Raw genomic sequence first — 26,886 nt, 5'->3', positions numbered from 1 at the left:
AACAAGTGAATGCCTTCAGGTTAACTGATGAAACAGAGGTACAGCTTTCATATTCCTGTCCATTGGTAATGAAAAATATGTGGGTCAAAAATATATGGGCTACTGAACATGACAACCCCAGCCACCTTGTGCCAGAGAGCTTGTCTTGGGTTCAATGCTAAGAACTGGTAGCAGCTTTAACTGTGTGTGCGTTTGTTTGTTTCGTTTGTTTGGGTTTTGGTTTTGTTTATTTTTCATTCTCTTATTAATAATAAAAGCTCTACTTAAATTAAAATCAAAATGGAAACCTCTAGTTTTCAAGTGTTGGAAGTGTGATGTTTTCTCTTGAATTATCCCATACCAGTAGCTGGATGACTGCTGAGTTACTCTCACATCTTACTTTTCTAATTCATGACATGTCAGTGTTCTGTAAATCCTGTTATATCCACTATTGGCTTAATCTAGAGAAGATATGGTAAGAATATTCAAATAAGTCTATAGCAGGTGCATAGAATGAGGGAGGAAATTGTTCACTGGAACCACTATTGCTAGAGAAAAAGTAATGGCATTAAGTCACAGAAAGGAAGATTTAGGTCAGGCAGCAGGAGAAGCTCAGGTAAGGGAGAAGGTTGTACTGAGGAACAGGTTGCTTGGCGAGTGTGCGATCTCCTCTCCTACCAGTCATTTAGAGCTACAAAGTGCTTTGTAGGGAAAGTGCTGTGAGGAATGCAGAATGAGTGGAGGCACATCATCACTGTACAGGCCAAATTTTTCATACTTCTGTGTCTGAGGAGGAGCATTATCATTACAGCTCATCCCTTGAAGAACATACTGCCTACCTTCATTAGGCTTACCAGCCACCAGCCATTTTTGTTAGTTGTATACAAGAATAGTTCAGAGAGTCTGTGATGAATGCAGCTGACTAACAAGATATTGTGTATTCTTTTGTGGTTTAAGATTAAAAATTCATGCAGCATGAAAGAAATAATCGTTATAGTTCAGTGGTCTCCACAGCCACTTGCCACCCACTCACCATGTCAAACTCAGCATGATATTATGTTAAGAATAATAATTATGCTTTTACAGTGTCATGGGAGCTCCTAGGCACTCCACCACCAGAGACACAGGGAAGTATCAAGCATATGTTCATCGCATTTGGCTTGAGTGCTGAGTAGCTTATTATTCCAGCAATAGTGAGGCTGTTCCTGGCTCCTGCCCCAGTAAACAAGGTGGGGAACAAATAGGTCTGGAGAAACCAAAGAAGCAAGTCCCAGTCTTGATTTATCATGACAGTGAAGCGTTGACCACAGATGAGTCCAAAGTGACAACTGGAGATAACAACCAGTCAAAGGCAACATTGTATATTAAATGCAGGGGACAATTTTGGCATTGAAAGAAGTTTCATGGATTTGTACAAAGACTACTGTGAAAAAACATGGTGGTATTGATCATTGCTTTTATTCCAGCGAAGGACCCTTGGATCCACCAGCAAGTTCAGTGTGCCACAGTGGCCAGCTGAACTTGCCCATTAGGGACTTAGAGGAGTTGTGATAGTGAGCCTTGTCCTGGTCACCGGGGAAGGGACACCTGGAGGTTGATATTTTTATGGTTCTCACCAGGGGTTTGGCATCTGTGAGGGTCTCTGGCAAGTGTCATTGGGACCACACACCTCGGTGTGTGTTGCTGTTCAGCTGGAGCTCAGCGCATGGCTTTGTGTTACACCAAAACTGGTGTGATAGGAGGCTTTTGGCAGCAGGAGCAGCTGTGGTCTCCTGGAGGTCTCTGCTACACTCTCACTGCTGCCTCTGTAGTGGGTCTAGTGGTTTTCTAGTCACAGGTTAAATTTGTGCAACTCAGCAGACTCTAGAAAACAAATGGTTAACTAATGTAACAATAAATGAGTTTTTCATCATAGCAGTTTAATTGACTTTCCTTAGAGGTTGTGATTGCTAAAATTGACATTAGGGAGGGTGGGAATAGGTAAGCAGAAGCAGGTTTGCGTCCCATCAGGTTACAGCCTGACATTGGGCCAAATTAGACATGTTGGGAAGCCACATCCTCCAACAGAGAGTGAGGGAGGCTGCTCTTGTTTTCCCTTGGTGATTTCTGAAGAGCAAGTTTTCAGCAGAGCCAGACTTTTACTGTATGATCTCAGTAACAGCTTTCTCATCTTAAAAATAAGACTGCAAAGAATTAATGGGGAACCGAGGTCTGTGGTACTAGTTGTGCTGTTTATTCAGAGCCATTTACTCCTTTTCATCAAGGAAGCATCCTGCGTTTGATCATTTTTACATATGCGAGTGTTGTTCGCAATCTGACTGTCCCTGCAAATATGGCACCTCAGGTCCAATATGAGACAGGTGTAGGGCTGAAATAAGTTTTAAAGTTGCTGGAATTATTTATTTTCTCCCATACAGATGTGAGATCCCTGAATGTTAAAAGGTGTTATTAGTTCCAAAATACACAGGGATCTTTTCAGTTGTCAGCGCAATATATTGCCACGTTGTGCATTCCTTTGTGCTTCTGTTTCTTGTGTTGGACTGAGATAAGAAATAATTAGATTAGCTGGGAGGAATGTCTTAAGTGAATTTGGCTTGGTTCCTTTGCAACGTTTCCAGTTCCACATTTTACAAAAGTGCACATGCTGGAGATTATAGTCATATGCAAAAAAGAAAAGTAATTACAAGAAATAAAAAAAGAACCCACTAGAGATATTGAACTTGTAAGAGCAACAACTTTTTGAGGAAAATGAGAAGCAAGCATGATATTGCCAGGGTGTTAAAGCAGAAATTGTGCACTCAATGCTTTATTTTAGAAGGAGGTCAGCCAGCAAGGCTACAATCTGGTTTACCTTTGAGAAGGTATTGTTCTGGCTCAACAGTGGTTTAAAAAAGAGGTCAGGCACAAAGGATTAGTCTTGTAGCACCTCCAGGTACAAACGGATGCTCATGTTCGTAACTGCAAAGCATGATCTGGTGTGGCGGTACCCACCAACCTGTTTATGAAGCCTCTCTGCCCTTGCTGTTGGCATGGCTTCCCTTCAGTCCCTCTGCAAAGACCTCCCTTTTTGCAAGTATATCCTTAGATGCTATGCTGCTCCCATTCATCGAGTGATAACTGCTTCCACACATTCTTAATAAATCAGATAATTTAGAGACTGCAGGTTGACTTGCAATGTCCAATGAACACAGTCCCGTCTTTGTGCCGCTCCTTACAGAAATCCGTAAGACCCCTTATTGCTTTATATTAATTGAGAACAGTAACATTTGCTTTTCTGTCTTTTACAGGTTCTTCAGCTGGGATCCGATATTCTTCCTCAGTACAAGCAAGAAGCTCCAAAGACTCCACCACACATTATACTGCACTATTGTGCTTTTAAAACCACTTGGGACTGGGTCATCTTAATTCTAACCTTCTATACAGCAATTATGGTTCCATATAATGTCTCCTTCAAGACAAAACAGAACAATATTGCCTGGCTGGTGCTGGACAGTGTCGTGGATGTTATTTTTCTGGTTGACATTGTTTTGAACTTTCACACGACCTTTGTTGGCCCTGGTGGAGAGGTTATATCTGATCCCAAACTCATAAGGATGAACTACCTGAAAACGTGGTTTGTGATTGATCTTTTGTCCTGTTTACCGTATGACATCATCAATGCCTTCGAGAATGTGGATGAGGTAAGTGATTGTAGGCCTCCTCCAAAGGGTTTTTTAATTAGGAATTAATTTAAGAGCATGCTCCCAGGCATCTGGAAGCAATAAGAGGCAACTGAAGCTCTGTGCAAATATGCAGGGATGGCCTTAAGCTGCTGGGCTTCACCTATGCAGCATTCCCTTGTGGGAGAAGAGGCATCTTATGATGTCAGTACCACAAGTGGACGTGTACATTAGTGGATGTGGGTTTTAGAATAATTTGCGTGTCACCCAGGAGCGTTGTGGCACATCCATATCAAAATGGGCTGAACCAGTTGGGATGTCCCTCTGCCACAGCCCCCCTTTGCAGCTCAGACCCAGTGACTGCCTCTAAGCAGCTTTAATCCATTACAGGGCAGACTAATGTGGCTTGACGTAAATAATAAAAACTCTCTATCTGCTCTAGCTGAAGCTGGTAACATATTTGCCACTGACATACAAAAGTAGAGAATGCCTCTGAGTGAGCATTTTTTAAATCCTGCCCTATGATAACTTTTTAAACCATGCTGTAATTTTCAATTTTCTTTTTTTATGACATCTTTTAAAATGTCTGATTGAGAGGGAGATTTATCTCCATTTTTTTAAACAGTTCTTGAGCTACTGCTGGAATTTTAGAAACTGTTTGAGGAGAGAAAACAAACCTATCCTAAATGGACAATGAATTAAAGCTTTTTAACTGCTAAATGTGTTAACATTTACAAAATTGAGCTTGCAGTCTAAGATAATAGCGAAAACAAGCAATAACTTTGACAAATAATGCATGCACAAGTCAGTGTAGAGAAAATTCATTATTAAAATGCAACTATAAGGGCATTAGGACTTGTTTTAATTTTTCTCTTGAGTCTTTTATATTTAGGGCTATAAACAGATGAAAAAGCCTCTATTCATTTTTTAACATTATAACAGTTTTTCTTAGACATTGTTCAGTGGTGCTTTTTGTTGTTGTTGTTTTGGTTTTGTTCCCCCCCCCCCCCTTTTTTTTAAATTCTCCAGTTCCTCAGTTATATATCCTCACTTTATAAAGTCTATATTCCTATTTTTTAATGCAGAGTTTGGTGCAGATTTTGTAGAGCTTCTTTAAAATTCCATCCCCGTCTCTATGCTGAGTACCATCTTTTGACATTGTTCCATTTTATTTATAGAAAATATGACAGAAGTGATAATACTTGCAGCTTAAATTCAAGATCATATGAGGGCTGCCCGTCTGGAAGCAGGTTGTACAGTCAGGCTGTGTAAGGAGGTGGTATTATCAAGGTTGTAAATATAATACAGGTTTTTAAGATAAGCAATTTCAGACTGAGAGGAACTCGATTTTTGTAAAAATACAACATTATCTCCAGATTTTCATGCTTTAATATGTAAAACAAACAGAAGATTTCTGTGCCCAAGCAGTACAGTTTAAATATTGAGCTTAACCTCTTTCTCTAACATATAGATGAGAAAGAAACCATCTGCCATGTTTGTGACAGTGAAGAGAATCATTGGCATGGTGCATTATAATTGAGGGACACTTAAAGTGGCAAAGTTTAACAAAAATGTAGTAACTATTACAGGGTACCTGGAGGCCCAGTGATCCTGCAGCTGCTGTTATACCTTCAAACAAATGGAATATCAACTCCTTTTTAGTAAGAGAACCAATAGTAACCTTTATTTCTCATGAAATGGTCTCTTATGGCCCTGGAGCCTCCAGCAAACATTGGAGTACGGAGTATAAATGTTTATGCACTTGATTTCAAAGCCCTCTAGCTCCAGTTTTCCCTAGTGCCTGAAAAGAATTGAAGTGATTTTGAGAACAGGTATGTAAGCAGTCAATCTTGGGTCTACATTTTCCCTTTTCTCTGTCTTCCAGGGGAGATTTTTTTGTTTCGTGATACGTCTTCATTTGTGACATTGAATTCTTTTGAGCGGGTTGGTGTGTTCTGGGTGGTTGTAGTTATGAATGCTCTTTATCTTCATTTGGCTTTTAACATTTTAACATAACTGGTAATTTTTTCCTGGGATTTATCTTCTTGGCCCACAAGCAGCAATGTGCTCGATCATTCTTTATTGGTGAAGGATAAGTAGATCTATAAGCTTAATTTGGATGAAATATTCTGGTTGTTTAAAAGGAGAATGTTCTCATTAGAAGTTGAAGTGTTTCCTACCTAAGGCAAGTAGGAGAGAGAGGAGTTCTTTTAGCTCTTGATTCTGGTAGGTTTTAGCCCTTTATCTTGGCCCTGGATCTTCAGCATTTAAGTTGGTGATTGTGGCATTTCAGAAGAAGTTAACAGAAAGTCAGAGCTTAGTGGTAAAGACCTTGGGGGCAGATCCTGGTGCTGTTTGAGTTCTTGGTACTACAGTGAAGGATGGACCAAAATCAAGGTGAATAGCCCTAAAAGCCAGCTCATTGAAAAGTGACTTTCCAAATTTCCATTGTGTGTCCCACCTCCATCCCTCCTTTTTCCACATAAAGCATCAAATGTGCTTTTGTTAGTTGTTAAGGGACGAGGTGGGGGGGGGTAGGACATGATTGCAGGCAGTTGTGGGCAGGTCTCTCACATGTAAAGAAAGACACAGCCAAGGAAGTTTAGGTTTGTGTCTTTCCATTGTAGATGTATATATACTACATATGTGATATAGGTGCTTGAATGTTCTCATGCAAAGTCTGCTTAGTCATTGTATAAGACACTTTATGCACTTGAGTGCTATTTTATAATGTCAGAATTAAGGAGATAAATAGAAAGATTAAAAAAAAAAACAAAACTGTTTGAAAAAAGGGAATGTGTTTTTTCTTAGTGAGGGTCGGAGTTCTTCAAATGCAGTCAGTCTTGGACAGAGTCAAGTGTCATTTCCATCACAGCCAACATTAGGCCAAGGCTGGAGTCTTGTGAAATTCCCACCTGAGCCAAACATGGCTGCAAATCAAAGTTATTTTGTTATTAAGCAGAGATAGAGCCTCCGTAGAAGGATGTGATGAAAAGGATTATGCCACATAAATTGTGAACTGGGGGGAATTAAGATGATTTGAGGCAGAATTAGAGGTGTGGGTTTCCACACAAGGAGTTACAGAGCCGGGCTATTACCGTCTGCTCAGGGGGATTTCGGTGTGTGACAATGAAGGGGAGAAAAGTAAGATAATGAGACAGAGAGGTACCTTGCACAGCATAGAGTGATCTAAATTGATGTGATGGATGAGGAATTAAGTGGCTAAATGGTATTGATAGAGTAGGAAAACAAGGTAAAATAGGCTGGAGAAAAATGAGCTGAGAGAGAGTAAAGTGGAATCCTTAGTGGGATACATACTTTAAGAAAATTGGAAGGATGATAGTCCTAGAATTCAGGAAAATTCAGGTGTCTTTTCTAATTGGGAAATATTACTTGCTCTGAAATACCTTCTGGCTAAACCGAAGCCATACAGAAAACCTTTCAAAAATAGAAGTGTGGAAAGGACACTGTAAAATACTGAGAAATCAGCCAGTTTTTAAGGTACGAACCAGAACAGAGGGTGTGTGCTCAGACTACCTGAAACTAGGCTGATTTTTTTTTTTTTTAAAGTAAGAGAGTTCTCTGAAATTTCAGATTTAGTCCAGAAGTTCATGTCTGTCTGTCTGTCTCTTCTTTTAAATTAAAAAATAATGTAAAAAAAAAGAGAAAAAAGAAAAAAAACTGGAGTAGTGGGGGATATGGTGTTTGGATCAAAAGATTAAAAGATTTTGGTCACGGGAGGTTCCTGTTGTTATTATGCTCTAAAGTATGTAGGAACTGGAAGAAATCGTTCTAATAGTTTTGCCGAGTACTTAGCTGTAATTGACAACTCTTTCCATTGCTGTATGTACTGCCACTTATGTTTTTGAAATCATGATTCCCTGCTTTTGAAGCTGGAGAATTACGTTGCCTTGGGGCTTCTTAGCCTTTATATGTGTTCTGCCTACCAAAGAAAGATAAATATGCAACTACTGTCAGTCTGGGCTACTAAAAGGTTATTTATAGCATAAGTAGCCATTAATTCCATAGAACTAAAAATTTTCAGTCACACTGTGCTGTGTATTGTCAGCAGATGGGTTTACAGTGTGCCTGAGGACACAGATCCCATTGCTGGTTCAGGTATGGTCAAAACATGCTACAGCTCCCTTTGGGACCAAACTCATGGATTTACATCCCAGGGAAACCAAGATGTTGTGCAGGTGTTTGGCTCTTGCCCCCACGTGGAGCTGTGCAGCTGGGAGCTGATAAAGTGCTGCTGAGCCTCTCTAAATTAATATGTAGAATAAATATTCCCAAGACTGGGTGGATGGACAAGCCTTTGGCCAAATGGAAAATACTTCCACAAATTTAGTGTTCAATACAACTCAAAAAGACCCCTTTGGTATTTGGAAAAATATTGATGCCTCTTTTTATTTTTAAATTATTATTTTCTGTGAATTTTTACTGAGATTCCTGAATTTCTGAGTTTGTAGTGGAACAAAACCTAGAAGCTTGATCTCATCTCTGCCAGAGACACAGCCCTAAACTGATACAGTACATATTGTGAAGAATAGGGCCAGATGTCAGGATGGCACATAGAGATAGCCAAATAGATGGTTTTCAAATCAGTTGTATGAAATATCATCCTTTCTGCATAAATTAGTTTTCATGAGATACTGGTTGGAAATGAAAGCAGACAAATATAAATGAGCTAAACTGAATTTCTTTGTCTGTTGTTTCATAATGTAGGACTGCATGACCCAATGGCCTTTAAAATTTAGTGATCTGTGCAGGACATAGTAAGGCATGGAATCCTTGTAAGTGTAATCTACTTTTAATTACTGTTATCGATCTGTTTCAGTGGTGGCAGAGACTCCTTTGCATCACTGCAATGAATAGCGACTAAAATAGTAATGTCTGTAAATTGAAAGCAAATAAAACCTGATACAACTAGTTTAGCCATATTCACATCTGCAGTGCTTTGCTGCAAACATTCCCTTTTCAAAAGATGTTTGAAGAAGGGTTTATGGATCCCAGTCTGAGTAGCATAAGCAAGGTGAAGATAAATCAGTGTATTTCAAGAATGTGACTTTGGCTCTGAAAGAAAGTCCATTGCTAGCTACCTTTCTTAAATCTAGGTGGCTGACATGGAGAAAATAATTCCCAGAACTAAATCCCTGCTGCAGCCAAGTGTTAAACTATGATGAAAACTCCTAGCAAAATAATGACAGGCGCACTAAGCCTGGGACCTGGCATTTTTCCCTTTGTTATGCAGTCAGAAGGCAATTAAATATGAAGAATACTGTCATCCTGCTGTGGTGTGCAGAAAACTGCAGTATAATAATACAATGGCTTGGTTACGGTGTCCAAATATAAATGTATCCACCTTAGCCATATTGTATAAATAGTCGAGAATATTCACCCCATCACCCTGGTTGAACATGGTTGCAGAATTGCACCACATCTCTTTAACTTTTATTCAAGCTAAGATTTTATTCAAATTCTGCCACCGTTTAATTATCAGCTTTTTTAATGCTGTGCAAGGTTTGGGATATTTCTACAGGTTCCGCTGTGGAGAAACATGAGTGTCATCTTGACATGAGGGTCAATTTGTGAAGGGCAGTGCCTGACCCAGAGGCGATGCAGGGGGTGGTGGGAGGGCAGGCAGGGTTGTCTCATTAGATGGATGTGACCTGGTAGCCCAGCGCTGCACCACTCTGATGCGGATTACGGCACACTGAACTTTAATTCTATGTTTCAGTGGTCTTTTCTCCTTTTTTTTTCTTTTTTTTTTTTTATTTAATATGTTGTATATGTTACTGTGAAACAGATGTTGGGTACAAGCCACTTTCAAGGGAAGCTTCGAGTCCTGCGTGATCCCTCTGCTCACAAAGGAAGGAAAGGCTTACAAAGGAGATGAGGCAAATGAAATAAGCTGCTCAGCTACTCACTAAAATAATGCTGAAAGGAGTAGCGCACATCCACATTACTGGGATTGCTGTACACAGCCGTCAATAGGAGGAAAAGAGCTGCAGGCTTAGGGATGGGCAATTGCTCTGCACTGAATGGAGCCAAGCCTTGCTGAAACTAACTGCATGGCTATTATCAGAATTAGTGAAGTTTTATCACAGCCACCTTGTAACTTGATATCAGTCTTTGTTTTATTAAAGACTGGGTTGGTGTTACTTAGGCCCCTTGGTGTCAGCAGTATGTGTAGTTGCAGAAGTACTTGCAGAAACATTGCAGCTCAGGTTACTCTGTCCAGATATTTGTTCTCTTTTTATTCCTATATGGGCATAGGAAATTTGTGGCTTGCTGCTGGCATTGAACTATCAGCTAAGTTCAGTGTCCTGCTCAGGTGCTGTCCTGACCAAGGGGACATACCTTCTTCTCCCTCACATTTCATCCTCTATCCATTTTCCTTAAGTAAAAGGAAATTATCCGTTTTTTTATATCATCCTCTTTTTCCCTGGTTGGGCACTGCAAAGCACTAGCAAATAAATAGTGCAAGATGCCACATCCCTCTTAACTTGAATCTAGAAGAAATATTTTGAAATCGGCCTTATTTTTATAATGTCAGTTATTCACTGTTTGAAATGTGTTGCATTGTAGAGTTGTGCCATAAACAATTCACTAGAAGTTTATTTATAATGTTATAGCTTATTGACATTTGTTTTAGGGGAAAAAAGAAAAATTAAAAGGCTCCTCCATCCTCCTGGAAAAAAAAGATAAAGCTCAAGCAATAAATTTAGAGGTGCTTTCAGACACTGCATGAGAAAATTTACTTACTTTCATTTTGCTATAAGGACTCAATTTTGTGCTCACTGCTGTCACTGCTCCCATTGCTATCAGTGGTACAGGGTCAAGTATTAAATGGGCTCTGCTTGTATCTGGACCTAGAATCTAGATAGCTTGTGCAGACACAAAGCCCCTTACTCCCGCGTGGACTTACATAATAGAATGCAACCCTAAATTCAGTTCTTAAAATGGTAATAAATCAGAAAAGTTGCCTTTTCTTTTTCACTCCATCATTTTAATCTGTAACTATGCAACTTTATTGCGTTGTTTACGTAAAGCAAAAGGGGGTTCTGAGATATGTTGGAAGATTTACTTTAACATTAACTCTGGTAAAGAAGCATTAAGGAGCTCACCAGGGATTTTAGACCTAAGCTCCATTTAAGTAGCTAAGCTCAAAATTTCTTTTGGGAATGATTTGCTGGTTAATTTTCAAGCAGCCTATATGTCTTCCTGGATACTCCTCCTGGGCGAAGCAGAATAATAGCTCTGGAGATGTGCCTGCAAGCTCACCTGCTTCTGTTGGCAAGATTCACTATTTCAGTTGTTCCTAAAATCTGTAGCTACTTCCATGTGTGTGTATGTTTTGGGTTTTTTTGGTTGGTTGGTTGGTTGTGGCTTTTTGGTGTTTTGTTTGTGGTGTTTTGTTTGTTTGGGGTTTTTGTTTGTTCATTTAGGGTTTTTACATTGTCTACTATCATGTAACAACTGCACGTGAAGATTGCCCACGGTTTACAAAAATGGTTCCTTTATCGCTGCTTCTTTACCAAATGCTAAGCTATGCCTCAAATTTACAGAATCAGCTAAGTGATGAGTTTGGGGGATATTTTTTGTGTGTATGTAATTACTTCTGGTGAGGAAACGTTAATGAAAGTTTTGCTCATACTTCTTTAAATGAAGTATTGGGCTGTATTTCAAAATGTGCTAAGCATGAAATTCATCTGATGAAACACAGGACCAGGCCTACTCCACAGGCGTGTTCAGGGAGTTCTTATGTTCCAAGATGCATCTCCAAAGTAGGTCCGAGAAGTCACCTTGTCCTAAAATGCTTATTTCTCACCACTGTAATGACATGGTAGTGTGACCAACTCAGATGCAGAGCCCTCCACGGTATAGTTAGGCTGAGCATCCTGCCCTTCTGACTGTATTTGCCTCACTTCAACTATTCAAAGGATAAAAACAAAAGCAGAAAAAAATAATGGAAGTAATACTCATGGAAATCTTTTGAGTCACCAAATCATTGTCTTTGGGGCACAGGTTTATCATATCACCTTTCCCATAAGCTGGCCAAAATCTACCTTCACTCATGGTGTCTGCAAATCTGTTTTAATTTGCAGTCTGTGCATTTGTTCCTGTGCCAACCTCTTGGTTAAATATTTCTTTTCCTTCCCTCATGTTTATCTCTTCAATGTGCTTAGAAAGATCAGTCACCCCCCTTCCCCTGCACAAACATGCCTATTTTCCTTTCCTTAATCTAAGAAAACTCATTTTATCTAGAAACTTCTTTTCTGAAATTTTGTGAAAGTTTTCCAAGCCTTTTCAGCTGCCTCTCTCTGTATGGAGTTAAGTTTGAATATATCTCTTTAGGGCAGAGCTGTGCATGTTAGTCCAGATGGAGAATTCATCTTTGCCTTGTAAGTGGGGTTTGGCTTTTCCTCTTGATGGTAGAAACACTTAACTGATGTGTCCTGGAACTGGATTAACCTTTTCTGTGAATGCACCCCACTGGTTGCTATGAGTCGATTAACCCATATACCCAAATATTTATTTTGCTCAGTCATTTGCAGTTAAAGAACTTTGTAGTAGTAGAAATTTTCATTAATTTGCCCTGTAAAGGAAGCCTTGAGACTCTGTATTGTTAAGCTTTATCACATTTTCCTTCATTCCCACCCAGTTATTCTTTGCACTGACAGTGTGTTATCAGAGAAAGCTATCAGAAAAACTTGGCTAGATCTCAGCAAACCTAAGCTTAGCAAACCTATTGCTGCACTGATTGCATCTTGATTTATCTCAATGTTTCTAATTATTCTTTCCCTCAACATTTGTTCAGGTCATGTATCTGTTTATTTCCATCCTGATGCATTAGCTTTTTTGGAAAACGTCAACATCATCCTTGAAAACTAAAGCTAAGAATTAGTTTAATTTTTAGCCCAAGCCTGGATGAAATTTACTTCATTGCAGCTTGATCACTTTTGTTGTTCTTTCTTTCCTTTATGAATCTGAAGGATCTTTTGGGATTTGTTTTAATATTCTTTACAAGGAAAAGTTCAACCTAACATTTGGCAGTTCTCACTTTATCTCCGTTCTTTTTAGTCTCTAAGGTGTAGCTTTCAGTAGATCAATTTTTTATTTCTTACATATTGTCAGTTCTCTGTTTCTGTTTTCTTCCTTTGGATGATTGTTTATGCAGCTATAACTGATGTCCAGCTTTACAAGTTTTTCCCCTTCTTTGAGATACAACCTATGGATATTTTGTACCTTTCGATGTAAGGACATTCCAGGTGTCCTCTGCTGCCAGGTGTTTGACTCTCCTATTATCTTGCATACTCCAGTTGTCTTCACTTACTATTATCTGTAGTCCAATATACTGCTATTTATAATTTACCAGCTTTTGCCCTTTTGAAATCAAGAACCCTAGTCCAGTTTACTTTGATTGTTCGTATTTTTATGAAAAGATTCAATTCTTTCTTCAAGCCAATGGGGACTACTGCAAAATCTTATCAGAATTAAATGTGGTGTAGCATCACTTTCCATGGAGTAATTGGCTATTCAATGAAAAAACAAGCATGCTATTGCATCTGCAGAAAATCTCAGCCTACTCTTATTAATGACATTTATTCTTCAAGCTTGTATCGAGAAAGATAAGTCTTACATTCTGAGGCAATGCTCCGTAATATCCATCTCTGTAATAACATAATACAGATTTGGATGCTGCCCAGGTCTGGGCTATCCGGATTTCTAAGGATGGGTTTAATTTCTCCTCCCGTAAGCTATGTCAGTGATAGGCTTCAGCTTCTTTGTATTCAGCGGGAGAGGAGAGAGACAGCTCCAGGAGCTGATTCATCCCATCCCCGGCTGTCTGAGATGGATTGGGTGAATCACTCTTCTGACATGCCTCTCTCTTCACTCACCGGGGAGGAAAGCCGGACAATTCACACAGACTGGATGGTTGGCCGTGAGGTCGCAGCATTACGTGAGGTGAATTCCCACCCCAGGAGTATGGATAGTGCTCAGTTGTGGTGTGGCTGTGGCTTCTGCAGGTGTGCTTGAGCTCAGCTTACGTGAAACCATTTTGCTCTAGCATGGAGATAAAGAGTTCAGCCTGGGCTGCAGACTCCTCAGCGCGTTTGATCACATTAATGACTAGACTTGCTGAATGCAGGTTGCTGTAATTGCTTGCATCTAGCAACTCTAAGCGTATTAGCTTAAATTAAGCTTAAGAGGGTCTGTATATACTGCAGTCACATCTTTGACTGCAGTGGCAACATGCCCTACAACATTTCATAGAAAGGTTCCCACCTCTGGTTCTTGGCCACTCCATAAATTCTTCAAAACCACAATGTGCTGGACATGAAGGCATAATGAAAAAGTCTTCTGTTTTGTTTTTTTTTTGCCTCTGATCTTTTCTGTTAAATGATGCAGTACTGATCCCCATTTCCAGACCTGGGAGGGTTTCAGTTTTAGAACACATTTAAAATGCATGTTTCTTTTTTTTGTTGCGGTTGCGTATGTGCCCACAGTGAACAACAACTAAATAACAAATCATGGAGTGAAATCTAATAAAAAAGTGCCTAGAGTTAAAAACGCATTGTTCCCTAATAGAAAAAAAAATATGCACAAATGTACTGTTTCAGCATACTGGGATTTAATTTTCAGGTTTAAGCAGATTTTATTATATTTACATTTTAGAAACTAATGGCTGCTTTTGTTTTCATTTTACTTTCTTAAACTTTTATGCAATAATTTCCTACTTAAAAAAAAGAATACTTATTAGATTAGCAAGCAATCAGACGATTAAATCTTTTCCATCTTTTACAAAGATGCAGCTCTATTATTCTGTTGCTCCTTTAGTACAGAACAACTCCGCTCTCTCTTCCCTGGTTCAGGAGGACACGTCTGGCACTCATATGAACTTGAATTATTTCCTGCACTTGTTAACCTTAATTTTCCGTTGGTGACAATGTTCCCTTTATCCTTTTGCATGTTTGGCTCTCAACCCCTGTATAGCACCATGACTTTGACAGCTTCATCCTTCCTATTGCCTGGTTTATCAGGGATTAGTCAAGCTCAAGAGAATTCAGATCCCCGTTCTTGCTCCCATGCCATGTATCGCAATTGCAGGAAATGTCTTTCTCAGCCTTGTGGTCAGAAACATTTAGCCAGATGGAAACACACAGCTTAGAAACCTCTTTCATCCTGAAAGACTGAAGTTTGACAATGTGGTAACATCTAGGATCTGAAATGGCAAGATACAGGTAATTTTAATAGGAAGGAGTGGTCTCTCTGCATTTCAAACCGAGGGCTGTCATCGCTTGTGCCTCTGCTGTCAAACTCAATTTCCTTTCTTAGTATGCTAAGAGAATTTGAGAACACAGACTTTGCAAGGTGCTTATGTCAACAATCTTGGGCTTTCTTTAATCATGAATGCCTAATTTAATTCCAAAGTTGAATATCCATTTCTCAGAAATGTCTTTCTGGATAAATTTTATGTTGTCTACATCCTTTGTGTTGGTTTCAGCTGTCTGCTAAATATAAATGGTGATAAAGAAAGGGCTGGTTCAGAGCTGCTACTTGTGTCCTCTCCTGATCCAATGGCCTTAGAAGTCACTGGCAAGGTCTCCTGTGGTTCACACTTGTAACACTTAAGTCAACGATGTGTGTCGGATAGGAATTTGGTTCCAAACTCGACACATAAAATGCAGTTCTGGAGTAGACGGCTTTTCTGTTATAAGATTTCTACAGGTGAGCAAGCTGAATGTCCTCATCATGTTAAGATATAATAAAATACATTTATCAAAACCTCAAGGGGCAGGATTGCATGGTTCATAACATAATGAGATATTCTCAGTCAGAAAACATAGACCAGCAGATATTACAGACAATTGACCCAATTGGCTAATCACTGCAATAGAGTGATGAATGCTCTTCCCTGAAGGCTGAATCCTCAGTATCAAAACCATGCATTTTTTACACAATGCTTCTGCCAAATGGGATTACGTGCTCCATGCAAGGTTCCTCATCACCTCTCTGTTCCTTGAGTGCTGAGGTTGCTTCAGTTAGAGCATAAATGCAGTTTAAAAAAAAAAAAAAAAAAAAAAAAATTAAAGGCAGCCAGCAATCAGTTGAGTTTAGAACACTGAATTTAATAACCCAAACTTAATTCAGGGCAGTTAGTCTTTCACATAATTTCCATCAAAGAGATCATTGCTGAGTCTTAGGCAGAGCTTTGTGTGTTGACAATTGTGCACTTATCATCAGGCTATTTTTCAATATAATGGTACAAGCTTGACCCAACCCAGTACTTAAACAGTGCCATGCATCACATGTTCATTTAGCATGTGCTTAGCTGCTCTTTCCTAGGTAGTGTTTTATGGAATAGATTTTTAAAGCTTCCAATATTGTCTTTATATTTTGCAAGATTAGACATGGAATGTGAGTACTCAATACATATATCTCTGATTTTTTGGCCATAAAGTAGTGAGTCCGTCTGAATTGGCTTTAAGAGTTGCAGTTGAACTTACTTAAATGAATTAATTAGAAAGAATACATTTCAATGTCAGCTAAAATGAAACATTTCTCTTTGTTTTATGCGGTAGAGATATGATTGTTATCTGTGCTTAGGAAAAAAAATAATCACAGCACAAACTTTCTTCCAGACTTTGAAATAAGTACTGTATTTTTATACGAGTTTTTCAACTGCTCAACTGTACACATAACTTAGAGAAGATGTAATATGGGTAGAGGATGCAGTGTCAGGCTGTAAACTCTCCTGATCAAGAGCTGAATCTTGGTTTGGGTTTGTGCACTAGAAAGTGCAGTGTAAACCTTGCCGCTGGGATGAGCTTAAACTACTGGGTGCAAAAAGAGGACTCCCCAGTTTAGCTTCCAGGTCTCTGACCCCTTCTCTTAGCCTTAATCTGGGTAATGAACAGTGACTCTTTAGGTAAAATGGAAATAATGAATATCTCCTTGGCCAATAGGGCACGGATTCTACAAAAAAACACCCTGCTGTTTTCTCCTTCTGATTTCACAGCAAGTTGTAAACTTTCAGAATCAGGGTTAATTCACTGAAACACACTGCAGATTAATTTTATGAAATACACTATTAAACTACTCTGATGTTCTGTTTTGTTTTGTAGACATTGTTTCTGTGGGGTGTGACCCTCATTCAGTAGTCCATTGGCCCCAGTCCATTGTGTGATGAATATTTTAAGGGACTTCCCAGTTTATTGAAGGAGGTGGCTGTTCACGGTGCCTCACAAGCATGTATCCCAAGGCAAATAAGTAGATATACATTTAGATGGAAATAAGAATGATAAACTCTTGTGTAAATGCAAAATACAGAAATCAAAACGGGAAAATTCCACTTCCCTACATGGTATTGGTCATCATGAGAGTTTGAATGCAAATACAGAACTTCAATTTATTAAGGATTTGGAGATCTGAAATAAATTCCAACAGGATTTGAAAGGCATACAAGAACTTTGTTGAACAGATTACATCTAGAAATATCAGACGTATGTTACCCTTCAAACATTAGTTGTGAAAAGAAACAGAGGTGCAAAAGAGATTAATGTTTTTTTCTGGTATGGAAAACTCCAGAAACTCCAGTCTTTTACTGTTTGATAATATAATTAGCCAGTGTTTTGACTAGTCTGATTTGATAATGATCCATAGAAAAGGGCAATTTAATCTTGGCACAGTAAGTAGGAATGTTTGCTTCATTGCTTTCTATGTCTTAATTTCTACTTTAAATTAAATGTCTTCAGCTTCTGAGTGTTTTATATTAGAAACCTTCCTTTACAAACCTTCTATTTTAAGCCACTAATTAATTTAATGCACAAGTTAGATATATCGTGGGATTGCAATAGATCAGGAACATATTTTTCTTATCTTTCTGCATCTATAAACTCTATTAAAATACATTGCAAACCATTTGTGCATTGAGGAGGGCATACACATTTCTTGTTACCTCTCAGATGTTTCTATTAACTTTTTGATGGCCTCTGTTCTATTCCCTAAATATTTGTATTTCAATTTATTTGTTCTTCATTTATCTTGCCTGAAAAAAACACCACACAGATATTTGCTTTAGGAAAAAAATTTGCAAGGTCTGTTGATCAGGAAGGAAATTAACCCTATATGCAAAGGCATGTGATCTTGCCAGTGCCTTGTGGTCTGTCTTACCCTCACTCAGAAAGGTGATGTGCCCACAGTTGTTAGTCCCATGTTGGGTCAGTGAGACTTCTTATAAAAACAAAATGTCCAGAGTTGTATTAGCTGTGGTGGTCTAATATGAGGTGGAGCCTGTTGGACTAGAAGTAGTTACCCAGCTACTCTCTGATGGATGAGAGGAACGGTAGGTAGAATTCTCTGTAGTTACGCATTACAATTACTTTCTGATGTTCCTCTTGAGCATCTGTTAATGCGAAGGGTTGCTGAAATAGGTGCACCCGCATTTTGAACAGAACAGCAATCATCTACTTGGATTTAATAGCATACCGTTCTCCAAGAAGCTTCAAGAAGACTTCACTTGGATGGTGTAGCTCTATCTGTGACTGCTCTTTCACCATGTTTGACCTCCTTGAGGTCAAAGCAGAGTCTCCTGTTTATTTCAAACTGGCAAAGTATCAAATTTCTCCTTTTTATAATAAACATGCCATTTCCCAATTTGGATTCTACAGAACTCTTCTGTTCCTTGGAAAGACTGAGCTTGAATGAAGTAATTTATTCGTCTAATGAGTGCCAAACTTGATTTACCTTGATGAAGACAAAAGTACTGGACAGGGAGGAGGGCTTGATCTTGTATTCTGTCATCTTGGGCATGAAAAAATTGTATAGAAGGTTTTAAAGCAGATGCGGGAATCATTGTACAGTGTTTTGTGCTAACCAGCAGGGCATTTCAAATGAAATAATTATTTTGATTCTTTTCTAGGGGATCAGTAGCCTCTTCAGTTCCTTAAAAGTGGTGCGTCTTCTACGACTCGGTCGAGTTGCGAGGAAGTTGGACCATTACCTGGAATATGGTGCTGCTGTACTGGTACTGTTGGTGTGTGTCTTTGGACTGGTGGCCCACTGGCTGGCCTGCATATGGTACAGCATCGGGGACTACGAAGTGATAGATGAGGTCACTAATACAATCAAGACAGACAGCTGGCTCTACCAGTTGGCACTGAGCATCGGGACACCATATCGATACAACACCACTGGCTCAGGGCAGTGGGAAGGAGGACCCAGTAAAGACTCCTTGTACATATCCTCTCTCTACTTTACCATGACAAGCCTTACAACGATAGGATTTGGAAACATAGCACCAACCACTGACGGAGAGAAGATTTTTTCGGTGGCCATGATGATGGTTGGCTGTAAGTAGAATTTGATTTTATTGTGTTTAAGCAAAAGTAGTTGTATAGCTAACGTAAAGGTTGCAGAGCACACTTGCTCTAAGCTTTCTTGACATCCTAAAAAATCAGAAGTATCTGGAAATAATAATGGAATTAATTTGGAATTACTGAAAACGAGAGCTGAAATTGTGTTGTTGCTTTAGCTTTTAAATTGATTGCAAGGCTACATGTATTATGTACATAAGTGTGCCCATTGTCTGTTCTATATTGAGTTGAGGGCCTCTTTACATCTTAAACATGTCTTTGATTGTATTTGAAACGTCTTGGCTGGAAATTTGGTTACAAGTTACAATGTATATTCAAAATCAGGTAGTCTGACGGAGTTTTGCTTATAAACTTGCAGAGGCTTGGAAACATCTGAAGTGTTTTTAGCCAATTCTTGAAACGTTTAGTGATTCCTTAAAGTGATTTGTATTTTATGGCACTTGTTTGACCTACAACAATCCTGATTTTATCTCCTGAATGTGGTGACCTTTGTCACCAGCAAAGCTAGAAGTGAAGGAAATCAAAAGACTCTCTATTGTACCTTTTTTTCTGCCACCTGCTGTTTTGCAGCTCCTCTGAAATAGTCTAAAAACAATAATGGTAAGGAGAATTTCTCACTTCATGTGCTACTGAGGTTAGATCAGTGATCACCTCTCCAGGTTAACAGAACGTCTGCTGAAAATGTTGGTATCATTTGAGATAATTATTTTTCTGTTAAATAAATAATTATTGGTATTTCTCTGAGACTTTCTATTTTCTGAGCTCCATGCAAACACTGAACAATTATGTAATAAGAGAGCAAACAAAACTTTTTGAAAATAAGATCTGCATAATCTCTCTGATAATTATCTCGGCTAACACTTTGAGCTCATCTCAGAGAAATACTGTACTATGAAAAGCAAGTTTTCTTGCTACGTCTTTCTACATCTTTAGAAGATTAAAGCCATTTATTTTGGGATTTTTAACTGCTTTTTAAGAAGAGAGGCTGCAGATTTGGGACTCTGCTTGCAGTGTGGTGCAATGAAATTTCTGCTGAGCAGCATCTTTACATGATGGGTTGATGTGTTTCAAAACATTTCCCAGTCCATAAAAAGTAAATCCCCAAGCTACAGCATGAATTGCAGTTGGGCCATAGGAAACCTATAGGTGCTGATTAGCCATTTGTTGAAACTGCTTTGTGATATTTACAAAAGACTGGGATTTGGAAAGTAAAGTGGATGTAGAACATTTAAAATATTGTAATATTGTCTTTTGTGGGGACATCTGTTGCCATGCTGAGGAGAGTCCACAGAAGGACCTAAACAGCTGTGGTAAATGATTTAGGGTGGGTTGAAAGCCATAAAACATAATTAATAATAATAATAATAATAATAATAATAATAATATTAAAAATAGTAATAACATGGCCTCAGTAACTGAAAATGAAATGGAGCTTGTAACCTGCTTTGTGTTTGTTCCGGATGGATTGTGCTCTTGCTTTTTAATCTCTGAAACACATGTTAAAGATGGAGAATACACATAGCAGTGTCAAAGCTGACATTTACAACAACCTATGTATGTGACACTGTGTGATTTCAATACTTTTCCTAGGTGTTACCTACACAATTATTACATGTATATGTCAAATTTATAAGTGGTACCTGTAACCTGAGTAGTTGGAAAACCTTGAGTAAGTTCTTAGGTTTTTGGGCAAAGTCAAAAGTAGAATCTGAAATTCAAGAAGGGTGGCATAAGGACAGTTAAGTTGCTTATTGCATAAAAAATAATGCCATCAAAATAAATGTGGCTTCTCTTGTGAGTGAGGTGAAGAACATTGTGGCATGCAGGAAGGCTACAGGCAGAAGAAACCTTTTTACATTGTTTGCAAGTGTAAAAATGCTTCTGTAAATGTATCATGAAGATTTGAAGATTCTAAATTCATGCACCACAGTATTATGAGTGATTCTGAAATCTAAAGGAGTTGCTTGGTTGGTTGAATACTGGTTAGAAAATATGCCAGCTTCCAAGTCACGGGCTTTGTATTTGCAATGTTTATGCCAAGAGATCAGAACTGCAGGTTTTTATGAAGACACTTTGCAGTGCCAGCTACTGAAAACGTGACAGTCTGAACCCCAAAATGGGACAGGAAGGCACAACAAATAGCTGATGGAGAATGCAATTTCTCAGGCAAAGTGACCGGTGAGCTTGATAAAAAGGATTCGGCCCCAAGAAAAGGTGTAACTAGGAACTGAGAAATATTCATTTGAGTTGTTTTCAAAACAAGGTGTTACAGTTTTTCTTTTGAAACGGTGTTTTGAGATAAACATTCAGCAAAATTCAATTACAGTTCAATCAATAAAAAACTCTCGTCCCTGAACTGACTCTGGTTATAAGCAGAGAGAGACTGTGAAACACCTTTGGTAATTTCCTGAAGAAGTTTCCTAATACCATAGTTGATATTGGCAGCGTCTTGTCTAACAGACTCTGCCAAATAAATGTCTTAAACTTCGCACTGGAATCAGAGATAGTAATTCATCACAGTCCCAGCTGCCTACTCATGCAAACTTCAGATATGAAAGAAAATATTCACTGCGTTGTCAGCTAGAAGTGGCTTGTTCTGCAGCCTGAAGTTTCCTATTCACACTGAGAAACTTATCGGGACCTGGGAGGAGTATTTGGAGAGATTTGCAAATCCTTCTGGTGGGCAGGATTGCAAAATGGTGTACTTGTTAAAAATAGCTGAATTAAGATTCTGTAGCTGCTGATAAAGCATTGCTCAGTGCAAGGTGGTGGCGGGGGGAACCCAGATGAATGGGGATGCTTTTCAGTTTGATTGGCAGTTTGTCACTTGGTTGTTCACTGAGGACAGAATCAGGTGGGATATATAGATTGAAGTACATCACCTGTCTTGCAGGAAAGAGAGATTTGAATAACTTAACCTCATCTTGTGGAGCTACTTCAGATTTCTCTTTACCTCACTGGCTCTTTCTTGGTGTCCAGTGCCGTTCAGCAATGTTTTTTCTGTTGCTTCTTGACACTTGAAAAGCCAAAAATAGCATCCTATGACGTGGGAGCAAGGTTTTTACAAGGCTTATTGTTTAAATACCTATTCTGCCTTTGCTGCCTTGAGTTGCTGAATATGCGTTGAAAATCTGCTTTTTCTGCAGCTCCTTTTGTGTTGATGCAGGTCATTTCGTCCCCACTCTGCACAAAACAGAACAGATACGTAGGCCTGTCAGATCCTTTGAGTGGACCAGGAATTGTTTATCACTCAGGAAGGACCTTTCTTGTAAACCTCCCATTATTTTCTGTCAGCTCACAGCATCGAGCAAGAAACTCAGTCTCGGCTGCTTCAGGTTGCTGTAGCTCAGTCCATAGGCAGGTATTAGGCTTTTGCAGCACAGCCATAGATGTAGATGTAAAACTAACTGGTTTTGTGCTTTTCACCAACATGAATGCATTAAGAAAGGCTCCAGAAAGAGACTTTTGGTTTGTAAACCATTACAATCTCACAGCTCAGCACAGCCAGGACTTGAGTGAGTCGAAAGCCTGTAAAAGGGAAAAGGCATTTTTGGGAAGGTGGCAATATAGCAAGGTGAAACGGCTTGCAGAATTCAGGAGAGATGGGCTTTTCTGAAGAAACAGGTGTGAATGTTTAAATGGCAAGAGTTTGTGTACTGCCCTGTGCCTTCTCCTGTGCTTCCACTGGCAGAAAAGTGGCCAGCTTGCAGCTCAGGTCTCTGACAGACTTTGCGTACTTTTGCGTACCTTGGAACAATCAGTTCGCCCCATCCATATGCAACGATGAAATTGCTCTGAATGACACAGAGCAGTTTGCAGAGTCAGCCTAGCCCCATAAGTAATGGCATTTACATGAATGTATTTGTCCAGCTGGATAGGCCCTACCTACCACATACTCCATCCAAGCAATAGCAGAAATCTAGTATATTCCACTGGTCACTGAAATGCTGTAATGATCCTTGCTGCAAGGGAAGGTCAGAACAAGATATTGAAGGCAGGAGTGTCAATTAACATTGAATGCTTCACTGTTTCTCAGGAGATGAAAGTCCCAGAAGAATCTCTTAATCATCCATCAGTCCCCAAAAGAGCTGAGAAAGTGTGCTTAGTTCTTCTTGCTTTAGGGATACACTTATATTTTATATACATAGCTGGCTTTGGCTTCTATTCAACTGCCAGATTTACTGGGAGGTGGCTATGGAGGAGATCTTATTTTTCAATGTCTGGTTTTAAATTGTGGTGAAGACAGGCTTATTAATTCAAATTGGGTTTGTGTATGAGCAAAAGAATTTGTTGTGGTTATTGTACAGGATACCTTCTCTGGAAAATTGGCCACTTTTGCCAAGTATTGAAGCAATTTCTAGAGAGTTCTTTCCAAAACTTAGTTTCTAATTTCATGGTGTGAAATGCTGACTTCTTGTTTTCATCTTAAAATACCCAGGATGATGATTTGCAGGTTGGAAAAGAAAACAGACGTGATTGCTGTCACTTTGACCCCAAGTTGTTATTGTTCAGGGGAGAGCTGATGCAGGAGCGCGTGGGTGGGTTCCTCTTGGTACTCTGCTCTGCTTTTGATTTTACTAAATTGAGAGAATAGGATGTGCTCTTTCGTGTTGAGATGGGGTGAGATGCTCTCACCTGCGCCACCTCTTGTTCTAAAACCTCCCATATTTAGCAATGGGCAAATGATGCTGAAAAGCTGCTGGTTGCTCGTGGCACGCTCCCTTGCTGTTCCTCAGCTCGTGTTTTGGAGCTGTGACATGGACTGCCATGGACCATCAGTCATCTCTCCACTGATCTGCCAAAACCTAATTCATTATTCAAGTGGGTTCTTTCATCGTTCAAGTAACATTTGTCGGTTCCCGACCGATATATGATAGTTAGCCACTTGAATGTTGTTTGTATGAATCATGGAGGTTTATCGAGTAAATTTGTTAAGCAGTGGCTAAGCCCACACACTGACACAACAGTGTAATTGTAGGAAAGCGCTTGTCTGGCAGACTTCCAGAAAAGCAATCCTAAGAGTCCATAGGATTTAATTTTTCATCCTGAGGAAAATGTATAAGATAACACCTTCTAGCAAAAATTGCTAACAGTAATGTAGATGAAATAGTATTTTTTGCAGCAACAGTAATGCGAGAAGGCCTTACATCTGTAGGAATTCATAGGCTTGAGTGCTTAGCTATGGTTGAAATTCAACCCTCCTCTAAGGGTGTCCTACAAGAATCAGTTCTGTGTAAGGGCATTTTCTTTTCCTGCAGAGATGTGGAATATGGAAGAGATACTGCTCTGCATCGTCCATCCAGGAGCTGCAAAAGGGTTTGATCTCTTCAGAAGCAGAGGACTTCTGCCAATTTTTGAGCGGCTCCTTACAGTTTCTTAGAATGTTGGGCCCGTGGGGGAAAACATCTCTCTTTGAACAAGAGCATGGCCTCACTGGCAACCTCTTGATTGCCTCAGCTACATACAGACATAACCCCCAAACCGTTTTTGGCAGGTGGGGTATGGGATGCTTCCACAGCAATTGCTGTGAAGTGGCTGGAGAGCTGAGTGACAGTCTGCACCCCCTGGAGGGATCGCTTGTGGCTTATTGCCAGGTTGGACTTGGCAAACTTTTGAATGTTCTGCAGAATTTGGCCCAGTGAAGGAGGGATGAAGCAGCTTCTCACTTCTTCATGGTCTTCTTCATTGTACAGTGTGAATCTACTACGTGGTTTGGCAAAACTGCCCTGATGGAGGCTACTGAGAGGATGACACAAGGATGCTCCCAAACTAGGTGCTGTTCTGGGTGCAACTGCTTTCCTCCTGCTCCTCTGCACAAGCATGCATCCACCCAGAAAGACTGCAGACTCACCTGTGCCTTAATAACTACGTCTCAAAGACAAAACATTTTATTTAGGGGTAGTGGAGACTGTCTGGAGGAGATCATTAGTTTCTAATTGGACTTCTAAGAGATCTAGGACTAATGGAAGAGGAGGTGTTGATGCAGGGACTACCCTGGAGTAAAGAACTGCTTGAGCCAGAGTGGTTTTACACATTGAGACAGAGTGCCAAGGATTTTCCCAGAAGGGCTGATTTAGGTGTATTTCTGGCTCTCTTGTTCTGGGCAGGTTGGCATTTGGCTTTGTTACCAATATCCCACTGGATGAAATGCCAGAAATAAAGCTGTGCATCACCACTACTCCTTGTCTTACAAGTAAGTGTATCTTGATATTTCAGAGCTTGAGGAAAGGTTCTCAAAAGGCAGCAGGACACCTGGTAGACTAGGGGTAAAGATGTCTGCACAACTAACTCAATGATACAAGTCCTAAGTGAAACTGGAAATATATTTATTAGTTTAGTATTTCAGATGAGTGTGGCAAGCAGAACCCTAAATTACTCCCTTGTGACAATGAGAAAGGTGATAAATTCCTTAACATTCAAAGCAGGGGAGAATAAAACTGTTCATTCACATTTACCCATCAGCACAAACAGAAAGAAATGACACACAAAGTAAACATGAAGTTGCTCTGCAAGTGGAAATTTCCCCTTGAGTGCCACTAAAAAAAAAACATTTTGACACTTTTGGATTGCTGATCAACAGTCCAAGTGCTATCAGCTCTACAAAGCAAGGAGATCAAGATTTTTCTGTGATGTCTTTTAACTGTTAGCAATCTCACAGCTGGAGCAGATGAAGTTTTTCCTGGCAGGGTATCTGTCTCCGTGCAGCAGCTGAACTGGGCAATCTGTTCTCTGAACAGCTGCATGGAAAAGGCTTACAGTAATAAACAAGTTACTCTTAGGGAGCAAAAGATCGATTATCATCCACTTTTTCATGAAACTTCAGTCTAAGAGTGAGATCAGGGTAGAAACAACAAGAGTAATTGTCAGAAGCACCATGGAGGGGCTATGTACCTTGTTTTGCTTTAGCTCTGACATGGCACTAGATTTTTAGATATTTGGGTTCTAGTTTATAGCAAAAACTTGTTTCTTTATATAAAGTGCTTTAAAACTGTAAACCAGCCTCCTTGGGAAGCTTTATGGGATTTTTTTTTTTGCAAGGTTATAGCTAGTGTGTGTTTATATAAGCTTTACTTTTATTATCATTGGCTTGATATGTTTCAATGAATTTATGGTGTCAAGAGAGATGGGGCAGTGAGTGGGAGAGGTAAGAATGAAGAAAGAATTGTTATTTCATGCTATGTTATTTAAAACAACAGAAAATTGCTATTGAATAAATGATACCTAAATGTGGAAAATCAAACTTTACACAGTGCTCTGGCTCACACACAGTGCAAGCAACGCCCTGAGATGGTCCCAGAGGGATTATCAGGTTGTCCCAGATTACTCATAACAACTGTATCTCTCAGGAGGCAAAAAGTTTTAATTAATCCAACTAGATCAGCAAATATATCTGACTAGCTCACAACACAGCACAGTTTTATAGCATATTGTGCTAGAGGGATAAACAATTCTTAGACACAAGATAACCCACAAGGTATTATACACTTGGATGGAAGGGGATGGGGAGATTGTGTTTTTCTGATCTGAAGTTTCAGAAAGCCAAATGCGTGATCTAGGCTTGTGCCTGCACAGAGATCCTTGGAAATCTGCAGGGCTTAATCTTGTATACTCATGAGATAAAACCTGTGCGTGGTTGGCATTCGAAACAGAGAGTTACCCAGGTCAGTCAGGCTGGTTAATGAAGGTATATCCTGCCTGATTTCAGTGGAGCGGTGCTCCTCAGTAGGCATTGCTTTTCAGTGGGTAAAACAGGTATTTTCTGTTAAATTGCCTTAATATTAGCCTAGCTTTACTTGCAGGTAAGACCTATGGTTTATCAATCAGAATATACTGAAAGTTTTTAGGATGGACTCAGGAGCGAGTTG

At 39.5% G+C, this 26,886-nt stretch overlaps 1 protein-coding gene across 1 annotated transcript in view; it reads left to right on the top strand.

Annotated features, from left to right (window-relative positions):
* The window catches only part of KCNH5 (potassium voltage-gated channel subfamily H member 5), a gene marked incomplete at its 3' end in the record, with an annotated part of 156,653 nt that overhangs the window by 40,901 nt on the left and 88,866 nt on the right, over positions 1–26,886 (top strand). Inside the window, exons 6-7 of the mRNA XM_080344898.1 lie at positions 3,267–3,659; positions 18,568–18,997. Of these exons, the coding sequence (XP_080201024.1) occupies positions 3,267–3,659; positions 18,568–18,997 (823 nt within the window). The remainder of the gene's footprint in view (positions 1–3,266; positions 3,660–18,567; positions 18,998–26,886) is intronic.

This window comes from Nesoenas mayeri (assembly GCF_963082525.1).
Source record: "Nesoenas mayeri genome assembly, chromosome: 5".
Taxonomy (NCBI): Eukaryota; Metazoa; Chordata; class Aves; order Columbiformes; family Columbidae; genus Nesoenas; species Nesoenas mayeri.
This window is presented reverse-complemented; position numbering and strand designations above follow the sequence as displayed.